This window comes from Buceros rhinoceros, unplaced genomic scaffold, assembly GCF_000710305.1.
Source record: "Buceros rhinoceros silvestris isolate BGI_N320 unplaced genomic scaffold, ASM71030v1 scaffold8491, whole genome shotgun sequence".
NCBI lineage: Eukaryota > Metazoa > Chordata > Aves > Bucerotiformes > Bucerotidae > Buceros > Buceros rhinoceros.
The window spans coordinates 88293-99598 of record NW_010392498.1 but is presented as its reverse complement, the minus strand read 5'-3'; the positions used below and the strand labels follow the sequence as shown (position 1 = coordinate 99598).

The window sequence follows — 11306 nt, the reverse complement described above, 5'->3', positions numbered from 1 at the left end:
TGTATGTGTTGTCCTTTGTTTTTGCTTGTCTTTCCCCCCCCCCCTCCCCCGCCAAGCTTCTGCTTTTGAGTGCTGTAAGAGACTGGATACCCGGCAAGCTGGTCTTCCCCAGTACAGCAGTTTTAACGCCAACCGAGTAGGAAACACAGGACTGATGTCTTAGAGGACATTAACCTATGCTATTGCAAATGCCTAATTTCAGGCCTTTCTTACAGACTTCCAAATTTTAAAGAGTGGCTTCTGATAGTTTGAGTTCATTGGACAAGCAGTGACCAAGGATGTGGCAGACAGTACCCACCACTGTGATGAGTGGATCAAGGGAAGTAAGAGACACGCAAGTGAAGTATTGCAGCAAAGCTGAGTTAGTCTATGCTGTGCTTTACACGGACTTTTACAGAAGACTTGTGAGCAGGACTTGCCAAGGCAGAGCAGGTGTTGTCCTGAGGTTGCTCTGTATTAACTTCCCTCTTTCAGTTAATTCCACCTGGGCAGTCTTATCTCGGATAGTTCAGTTGTCCTTCAGGAAAGAGAAAGTTCAGCTTTAGGATTTTACTAATCTAATTCAGATAAAACAAAATTAGATGGGATTAAAGCAAGTTTTAGTACTTCAGGGCTTTTTTCTACATCTTGATGATTAACAGAAAAAAGGAAAGTTCTTTTTAACTTCTTTTCCTTTATACACATTTAAATACATTTTTAGATATTTTTTAAAAGGCAAACCACTAGTCGTGAAATAGTAGCTTAAAAAAACCCTTCAGTTTGTTTGTTTTCTTCTTAGCACTAATTTTGATCTTTACATGCCTTTACTCATGTTCTTTTTCTCCCTGTATTTTTGACCAGTTTACCAGGAGTTGAAAAAAGACAATGGATCCAGACTTTTTAAATGTGTTTGCACAGTCTGTTGCACTTAATGAATTCCTAGCTGAGAATGTCATTGCTCAAGGTATGTACTTCATGAACCAGGACGGAAAAATGTCCAAAGAATGACCTGAAGAACCAAGCAGAAAATATGCAGTATAAATGAATTTTGTGTTTTCCAGCAGTGGTTTGTCTCATGGTTTTATCAGCAGTGAGTAAGCTCTGTGTAATTTGGCTGCTGACTCTCTGGAGGCAAATCATGAAGAGCAGCACAAATTGTAGCTGGTTCTTTAACTGGAATTTAAATTTCACTCATGGGGATCTGACCAAGTTAGTTTTCTTCTTTCCAGAACTGTCCATCTAGACCTGAAGTAATTTGAATTACACTGAAGCACGATTTCCCACAGCTGCCTTCATAGTCTGATACATCATTTTCTCGCTCATAGAGAATCTGTTAAAATAAAAAATGCCAGTGTTCCTGCACATGGCAATTAATGATACTGGGTCATACTAAACTGAGCAGAGGTAAGGCAAACTTGCCTTGGTCATATCTGATCTTTGTAACAGACCTTGTTTGCTTGCTTTCGCAGGTGAGAAGAAGAAACTCATAAAACCAACCTCGAGCCACAATCCCAAATTGGAAGAATTAAAACTGGTACCATTTCTTTAACTGTATTGTTTAACCCTCAGCTCGACTTATTTTAACCTGTTGTGTTAATGCTCGGCCCTGTAAATTACCCAGCTCTTTGGCCCCAGTCCCCGACTCTCTGTGGACGAGGACAAGCTCTGCTTTTGGCACTTGGCCTCCGCACAAGTAAACCAAAGCTTTGCTTAAGCACAGCGCCAGCATGGCGTTCAAACGCCTGCATCACCCGGGAGTGCTCGCTGCTGTGTCTAGAGTGGAGTTTTAAAGCTATAGAGTTTTTAAAAAACTATGTAGAGTTTTAAAACTTAGTTTGAAAAACCGAGTTTCTTCTTGTATGATACCTGTCCTGACTTGGGATGTGTGGATGAGCCTCGCCGGAAGCATCCGGTCGCTACTTCGTTGTAATGATGGTAACATTTGCTGATTGTAACAGCAATGAGAATCTAGCTGGAACAGTGGACTGTGACTGAAAGCGAACCCACGTCAGCATTTGCTGTGACTAAAGAGGAGTGTTCAGATACGTGCAGGTTTGCTGCTCGGCTCCCATGATAACAAGTTGGAGGATTGCTGTGCTGATTTGCAACAATCTTCTGTCTTGTCTTCTGCCTCCAGGGGCAGCTGTCTTGGCTGCGATGCAGCTTGACAACGGTAGCGTAGAGCAGAGGGAGAAGGGATGAAGCGTATGCACGTCACCAGGAGTTCAGGAGAAGAGCTTTCAAGCTGCTGTACGGTTCACTGCCTGCTTGAGTTAACTGTGAAGGATGAATCCTATTTCACAGCGAAAAAGTATTTCCAAGTAATTTTGAAAATACCCCTGTGCATTCAATCATCATATTTCTCCAGTGGCACAGCCCAGGAGAAGGCTAGTATACGGCAGTTTCCAGAAGGAAGTGGCATGGCTCTTAGGAGACCAGCACTTCTTGCATTATGGAGATACTAAAATTGTTATAAATACAATGAAAACCAGCTTAGGCTATGTGCTGGTGTGTGTATAGCCTGATATCCATAAATCCGTAAATATGTGCATTTCTATAATACATTTTCTTAGACCTTCATGTACATTTGATCAAAAAGATTTGATTTTTGTTGTCAGGCTTTCACAATGTTTTTATACAAAAGAGAAAATCTGAAAGGTGGTGCTGCAAAATACAATTTATGTTGACTACAGAGGCTTTGGATTTGTTCTTTCCAGATTGCCAAAACTGAAGTGCTTTCCTCCGTTGATGAAGATTTCCGTGAGCTTCAGTGCTTAACCCATTTCCCATCAGAAACTCCATAAATACTGTTCATCACTGTCTAATTTCTTGTCTTTGGATGATGATGAGTTAGAAATCGGGTCCACAGGAGGCAATCCTCTGGGTGCCCATCGGTGTCACTGATTACCTTCTTTTTAACTAAAGAGTTCATGACTCCTCTAGAGAAGAGATTGGGATGGAAGGGAGGACAGGGAGGTATCTTCAAGGGAAGAATAAGGGAAGCAAAGAAACTTGCTTGGGAGACTCTCCTCCACTGCGTTTTCATTTTGAGGTGGCTTTGGGGAGCTAAGGAATGTGAACTGGCTCACTGTAGTTGCTGCAAATATCAAACTGCGTGTAAAATAGAAGATGGCTGCATTTAGAAGCCAGTGGCAAACTTCTTGCAGTATTCCTTTTCTACTTTCCCTATTTACTCATTTTTAGACACAGCCCTTTTCTCTGCAGCTGAGTGGGGTCCCAGCAACTGGACTGAAAGCAGAGTTATGTGAGCTGCAGGCTGTGGATCTGGCTGTTCAGAGCCAAGATGGCAAACGCGGGATCTCATGGATCTGTACTTTCTGCTTTTTTGGCTTCCATCTGGCTGTGCCGTTGTATCTGGGGTACTGTTCTATCCCTCACACATCTAAAGCATCACCAGGTCTTAACCCACAAGCATTAGCGGAGGATCACAGCTTTCTGCTCTAGACAATTCTTGTTACTTCTTAGCCGAGGAATTATACTACGAGCTCTTTGACAGCTTCTCACTTCAGGCAAGTGCCAGTGCCAGACATTTTTGTTTCTTGTGCAGTTTCAAGCATCTCAGAGATGGATGTATTTCTTTTTCAAACTGCTTTTTACATTTTTGTTAATGTTGGCTAACTTGCAGGTATCTGCTATGAATTTTTCCCTCTGTTTACAGCAAGTGAGAAGGATATACACTCAGAAAACTCCAGATGCTGACTGACAGCAATAATAGCAATACAAGCAATGCCCATCCCTCTTTCAGAAGCTCCTTGGTAACAGCCATCTGGGCCTACTACTTCTCAGTTCTGCTTCAGCAGGTCTTCTTCCCTTTCTGTCAGCATATGTGGATAAAATACGTGCTCGGGGAAGTGCTGAGGAGCTCCTTTGGTCTCTTGTGTAGGAGTACAGTGCTCAAGGCAGGGGCTGCAGGGCTGAGGGGTATAACTGGGAACACGGTTCCTTTCCAGTTGGTAGCCAGCCCTTGGCTTCCTGAGCAACTTCCCCTTGCAAAGACAGGAAGGGATTGGGGAGGGCAGTGGGAGGACTGCCGTGTAAGAAAGTGAAATAAACAGAATGCTTTTTTCCCCCTCGAGGTGTTTGGAGGCAGACTAGTATAAAATTGCAGAAAGAAACAGAAAACAAAAACGGGAGAAAAGGGAGGAGTGCTAGTAACTCGGATGACTACAAGAAACAACCAACAGAATGAGTGAAGCCTCTTTTCTTACAAACCTTTGTCTGACGGTTGCATTTGTGTGAATTCTGTGATATCTGATGAAGGCAGGACCTGGGAAGGGCGTTCTGCAGCCTTTTCCCTGATGGAAGAGGGAATGGGGTCTTTCTCCAGCTGTATAACTATTTCTGCAGAATTCATAGGAATATAACTTGCGACTCATCTCTCTCGCTTGAAAATGAGGGAGAACTGATACTTAACTTCCTTTTAAAAAACAACCAAAAACCACAAAGGAAGTGGAGGTTGAAAGCAAACCAAGATGTGAGGTAAGGGACTGAAGAAAAAAGTGAAACACAATATAGCACTGGTTCCTGTCCTGTCTAAACAACAAGAATGTAGTTGCCAGCTGCTTTGTTTTCTTCTGCAGTTTTTGATTGACTGGATTAACACAACTCTGAAAGAGGAACACATAGTAGTTAAAAGTCTGGAAGAAGATCTGTTTGATGGGCTGGTACTTCATCATCTTTTGGGTAAGCTGTTGCTTTGAGTTTAGCTCACAAACACACTTCCAGATAGGAGAATAAATGTCACGAATTGTGGTAGCAGCTCTCTGCTGGAGTCTCCCTAATGGAGAAAGCACTGCACTGTGAAACATCTGTCATAACTGCAGTTCTGAACAAATGCATGATGATGCACTATTGTTTTTATATAATTATTGTTCTTCTAAGAAAGTCTTTTAACCTGCTAGTTAACATAATAAAAAGGTTAATTTTGAAACGGGAAATTAGAGTCTCTGAAGTGAAGAAGGGCTTTATAAACCAGGAGCACAAAGGTGACTCGTGATGCTACCAGAAACAAGGGATGGAATCAGAAGTGTAATTGATATGCTTTCTGAGCTGGAAAATCTAAGAGACTTTATACATGATGAGGTGTTTGCATAAAGATATAAAGGTGTGACCTCTTGGAACAGCCTGTTTATTTCCGTTTCTCCATCTCTCCTGTCCCTACTTCATCTTTTCTTTTCCCTTTCGGGTTGTCTTTCAAATCATATCTCCTTTTCAGCAAGGCTGACAGCACCAGTGTGAACATCAGTGCCTCATTTTCATGGTTTACTTACCTGAGCAATGATCTGGAATTTCTTCTATCTGTGGGAGCTGATACTGCCTTTGTATCTGCAGGATAAAGATTCACTTGTTGGATTCCTGTAGCTTCCACTAGGAAAAGGAGGAGAGTGGAGTGCTAGGGTTGGGGGACGCTGCTGCAAGGAATGATTTGAGTCCTCTCGCTTTTGCAGAGCTTCACTGATTTTACTGAGGCTTTCAAAGGGTGCAGGAGTTGAAGAAGGCATACAGCTGTGGGATATAGTCTGTGGAAGTTGTTAATTGGTACTGAACATTTAAAATAAGACTTTTTGTACTCTGCTGTCATTTTATGTTTCTGATTTATTATTTTCTTTCTATGGTGGTGTTAAAATACATCCTTCTCCTTCCTATGTCAAAGAAAACCTAGGATCTCTCAAACTGGATGTTGACAAGATCGCATTAACAGAAAAAAAACAGCGACAGAAGCTCTCTGTGATTCTAGAAGCTGTGGCTAAGTGTTTGCAACTGGAAGAAAGTCAGCTGAAATGGAGCGTGGAATGTAGGTGCAGAAGTGAAACTGGAGAATGTTATCCGTCATGGGGCTTGCTCTGGTGTAAGGCTGCTATGAGGCCAAGGGGCGGCAGAACAGTAGTGAAACCTGTTCTCAATTTCTAGCTAAATCAAAAGTGAGACAGGAATATCTAACCCTGACTGGGTCACGGAAACTGCATCCTCTTAAGAGTGTGGCTTGTGGACCACTTAACAGCCCTCACCATCCACGTGTACATCTCAAAAAGGACTTTTAGGGTGTAATATAGCTGAATTGTGGCATTACATAAACCCCAATCTGCGCTATGGCCCTCCATGACTTTGGGATCTTCTGCGCAAGGAGGATTGGTGATATTAGAGTGATGTTTTCTTGTTTTGCATGCTAAACATTGTTTTCTTTCTTTGCATGGAATAGCTGTCTTTACAAAGGACTTACTGAGCACACTGCATCTTCTAGTTGCAATAGCAAATCACTTCGAACCCAACCTGGCCGTACCTCCGAACGTTCAAGTGGAAACAATCACCATTGAGGTCATTATGTTTTCAATATTTCTAACAGTAGATCCTAGAGATGTTTCACAAGACTAATTTGCTTATACTTAGGGAGAAATGTGTGTGCAGCTGTGAAAGAGATACTTGTATTTTCTGTGAACTTTGCCTTTTAATTTCTGAGTCTGCTGGACTAGACTATCATTTTGTTCTCAGTTCAGGTGCTTTAAAAAGGTAAAAACACTATGCTGGTTTTTTCTCCTTGATCAAAAAAAAGCGGTAGTTCAAACTGAAAATAACTGTTGATCTCTGTAAAGAACAGAAGAAGAAATTCTGCGGTTACTATCTCTAAGTGTTTTAAAATAGAAACCTGTACTCGTAAATCGTGACACTGGTTTAATTCTAAGAATTTATTTCTTTAGGGGAAAGGAATTTTTGCTCCCTTTCCAATGGGGTCACATTTTGGTAATTTTTCTCTACAAACTGAGATCTACATGCTTTTTCCCTTCTATTTTGTTTCTTAAAGTCAACTCTGGGACTTTAGGTAATCATCAAATACTCCACAATTCGGGATATAATTGCAAGAACTAAGGCTGCTGGGTTACTGTTTTGACAGCAGGTTTGCCATTCCCTGGTGTTGGGAGCCCAGCACACAGTCCGTACGCGTACGGCAAGACCCATCGCTGTTCCCTGTTTGGAGGATCGTAGCTGCAACTGAAACGGAGCATGTCCGTGAACTACAGCTGTTACTTTAGGAGGTTTAAGAGTGTCCTGGAGGGACAGCTTCTTCTGCGGCTTGGTTCTGTAAAAGTAGCCATGGTGGCCCCATCCTCGCTGAGCACTTCAGCAGAGGAGGGCTCTCCAGTATCTAAGGGTAGTCCACACTGGGTTTTGCTGCCCATGCTCCTGTCGTGTGGGTCTGATCAGTGACAACCCCGACTCCAAGGAAAGCAGCCTTCCTCCTAGTGCCTTATGGGGCTGCAAGTGCCTCAGCTGCGCAGAAGTTTGGAGGAATTATCTGTGAAACCGCATCATGGGAAAGGGCTATTAACTCTGAGAGGAGTGGCAAGGGGGGTAACGGCGTTGTGGTATCAAGCTGATTCCCCGTAGGAGGAAACAATGCCCCTGATGGGAATGGTAATCATTAGGTCAACAGTGAGGAAAGCCCGTGAAGGCACAGCTTGGAAGAGGCATTGAGGGCAGGAAGACAGAAAATGTTGAGGAAGCCCAAAGGAGACCAGGGAGGCCATGGCCCTTACGTGACACGTGCCAGCAGGAAGGACCTGCCTTTGCCCTGGTGAGGCGGGGTGTGCTCCTCTTCAGTGATGACTTGACCCAAAGGAGCTGATTTCAGTGTGTGAACAGAGAATGTTTTTCACTGTCTGAAAGGAGAGAGCAACAAACAGTGAAGGCTTTTCTGTGGTGTTTGCTGGGTGCCTGAATAAAGCGGCAGGCGTGCCCGTCCTCTCCTGTCTCTTCAGACTGGCAGCTGGGTCGAAGCACTGGTTTTTTGCTGGTTTGTGGAGTACTAAGATTTACATAGAGGAACAAAGAAAAGAGGACATAAACAAAGATCCCAGGTGGCTTCAGAAATAGTGAAAATTGCTAACCTAAATTATAGCAAGCCACCAAACTTAAGTGCTCTGCAGAGGGGATTCGTCAAAGGATGGCAGGACGTGGCGTGAAGTTGTTGTAAGGCAGAGGTGACCACCTCCAGCGCTGTGAAACTGAAGAGTCCTTAGTGCAGTGAGGTGCACAGGGAGGTTGTTGCTTGCCCAAAGCAGCTGGATGCATTAATCGAGCCTCCAGGTGAACATGCCAGCCTCTGAACTTCACCAGCTGAGGGGTGGCATGTTTCGTCTTTGGCTTCTGTCAGGAAAGTAGGTAACTTCTGGTTGAAGAGTGAAGAGAGCAGAAAGGAGCAGTAACCTCTCAAAGTGCTTGTACTAATTTTACTAGACTTCTTGAACAAACGCCCTCTGGTAATCATATAAGGCAGCAAATAGGTCATGAAAGCTTCATTAACGCTTATAGATTTTTTTTTCTTGTGTAACAAACCCAAAAATATTTATTGTCTTTTCAACAGAACACCTCCAGAGGGTTGAAGACAGCGAGTGCAGTAGAATATATCACAGCAAACAAGTAAGAGGGGATATAGGATATATCTGGTTTTTATGCTGTCAATCAGAAAGGAAATATTGTGGGTGTTTTCCCCCTTAGAAAAAAATAGCTGGAAGCATGTTGATGGCAAAAAGCATAAATGCAGGCATGCATATGCATGCAAACTGTTTCTCTGATTTCTTTCCTTTTTCCCATCTTCCAGTTTGGTATATTGTGCTGTAATACCCTTCTTTAGACTTTATATAAACTTCTCCAAGGTAATGTGTATGACTGTTTCTGAGGCTCATCGTTTGTCATTGCTGCGGAATGTAATAACAAATATAATAATAAAACCCATGTGCTGTAAATTGACCTGGCACAGACCAAACTGGAAATTTTCTGAAGTCACAGTGGTTTAAATCTACTTTTAATTTATTGCTATTCTGTTATGAAATAAAGAAAGAGGAAGCAGTTCTTATTTAAGTGTGAAAGAAAGGTTTGTGCTTGCTGAGTTTGTAATGTACTGTCACTACCGAAGGGGTTAAGTAGTACAATACCATTTATATACTGAGAAAATATGGATATCATTCCAAGAGCTAGAAACAGGTTTTCCTCCTTTCGTCTTTTATATGCTAGAACATCTTCAAACTCTGGTATCATGGGTGGGCAGCTTATTGGAAGAGGATATTCTGGGTTGAGCTTATAAAATAAACATTCATTAGTCAGTGGGCCAGTTAAAATCTCATATACAGCCAAAAGCCTGTACAGATACACCGAGTACTCCATGTCTGTTGGGAAGCTACTTTGACGTACAGTTAATGGCACTTTATACTTGAACTCCCACTTCATAAAATAGCTGATGGCCCAGACAAGCTTTGCTTGTGAATAAGACCAGTTCTGCTGAATGTTTTTTCTAATTACTTCTTTTTATTGCACTTTCAGAGAGAATGTGGAAACACAGTCAAGTAAGTGCGGGCATTGCCAAGTTCAGTGTTTCTCTGTTATGTGCTATGATACGGCACATTCTGATCCATTTTTACCTCATGATACAATCAGAATGCTCCCGCTAGAGTTAATGGAAATTCGCGGATTTCTTCTAGCGCTCTTCTCCAAATGTCTTCTGTTAATGTGTGTTCACGTCAACATAATATAGTTTGGAATTTTGGTGGGCACTTTGTCTATGAACTACAGGCAACAGATAGGAGGAGACAAGAAATGAAACAGTGGGTTGGTGACCCAAAGAGAATACCTGTCTTGGGGCAAAGTATGTCTTGGTTTTACGCATGGACCTCATTCACTGTTGGAACCATTCATGAGCATCCTGTCTGGAAAATTGTGCTTCTGGTTGCTACCAGTTTCGATGTCGTTTCCTTTCTGCAGCTTGCAAATGAGATTTTGAAATCTGCTGGTACTTGATTATGGATGGCGGCGCAGTAGAACCAATGTCTCCAGAGTTTTTACCCTTAGGGCTTTGGAAGGCTGTGAAACACTTGAGGTGAAAACTAGCTGATGGCCCAGATAAGAGTCTGCAGGAGCTCTGGGCACTGCTCAGGCTTCAGTGTGGGCTGCTTTTTCTTGCTGTGAAGGAGCACGTGGCATCCCCAGTGAATCAAGTTTTAATACTCTGCTGTGCCCTTTATGTTAGTGTTTTCATCCATTGCAGAGGTGCAAACTACATTATTTAATATATATTTATTACTTATTCCACTGAGTGGTCTCTCGTATGGGATGAAATTGTGAAAAAACAAACAAAACAAACAACTCTCCAAAAAACCAACCCGCTCTGTAATTAGGTGTTTCTCTTCCAGTGGGCTGATTCTGCTGGGAAAAGAAATCTGCGATTCACTCTTCAAAATGCTCGCTCCTTTTCTGGTTTTGAACGCAGCTTGCTTAACAGGAGAGAGAAATCCCAAAGCGTGGCTCCAGAAGAGGGCTCTCTAGTTCGCGAGACTTGCAGGTTTCGGGCTGTTGCTCAGTGATTTGTTTGATGGATTCATCTATTCCCTGACAGTGCTCTTGCAGCAACTCCGTAACAGGGAGAGTGAAAGCTGAGGAAACCCTTTCACAGGGGAGGCTTCAGGAAGGAATCTTCCTTAAGCAACGCTGCTTGTGCTTTCCTGCACCGTAGAAAATGTTTCTCCATTTAGTTATGCCTCTAGAGTGCCCTTGATTTTTAAAGGTGTTACAAATGCTTTGTTCATGCTTGAACCAGAGCAAGTCTTGTGCTTTGGTCACCGTGAGGAGATGTGTCCTGCTCTTGCTGAAAATGGAGGTCAAGGTGGGACTTTGACGAATCTCATTTCCTTGGAAACCTTTAAACTTGTGCTAGTTTCCTGGCACAGCACTGCTGGCATTAAAATAGACGGCACTACTGGTCATTTTTCAGGTCCACGAGTTTTCAGAGGAAGGGCAGTATATCCAAACCCAATATGTAGTTTGTGCTTTTTTTTTTTTTTTTTTTTTTTTTTTTTTTTTTTTTTTTTTTGGAAGGAAGAGAGCTGTTGTGACATAACTGACATTTCTGTTGGGGGAGATCACTAAAATATATGGCTCTTCTTCTCTGATTACAATATTTTATCCCAGAGGTTCAGGGTTAAAACCCCCCCCAAACCTGTAACTGGAGAGATAATGTATAGAGATGCAGAACGTAGCCTTTGCTCACTGGTGGCAGCACAAAGCTAGGCTTATAAGATTTGAGCACTTTCCTCCTTCTGAAGCCGCTTTAAACCTTTGATCTGACAGTTATTCCAAATAATACCCATTAACATTGTCTCGTTCTAGAAGAGGATGCCTTCGATGAATTATTTAGCCGTGCTCCAGATAAACTGGATGCTGTTAAAAAGGTAATTTACTTTTTTAATAGTAATGAAAATTTGTAAGGTACAAATATAATTCATAACTTCACTGAAAAAAGTTATCTTCTCTTTCACCCT

General features: G+C 42.3%; 1 protein-coding gene across 1 annotated transcript in view; it reads left to right on the top strand.

Moving 5' to 3' along the window:
• The first annotated feature begins 864 nt into the window (after positions 1 to 864).
• PARVG (parvin, gamma) overlaps positions 865 to 11306 on the top strand; it is a 17506-nt gene continuing 7064 nt past the window's right edge. Inside the window, exons 1-8 of the mRNA XM_010144496.1 lie at positions 865 to 943; positions 1449 to 1513; positions 4581 to 4683; positions 5654 to 5794; positions 6200 to 6315; positions 8360 to 8415; positions 9316 to 9338; positions 11155 to 11216. Of these exons, the coding sequence (XP_010142798.1) occupies positions 865 to 943; positions 1449 to 1513; positions 4581 to 4683; positions 5654 to 5794; positions 6200 to 6315; positions 8360 to 8415; positions 9316 to 9338; positions 11155 to 11216 (645 nt within the window). The remainder of the gene's footprint in view (positions 944 to 1448; positions 1514 to 4580; positions 4684 to 5653; positions 5795 to 6199; positions 6316 to 8359; positions 8416 to 9315; positions 9339 to 11154; positions 11217 to 11306) is intronic.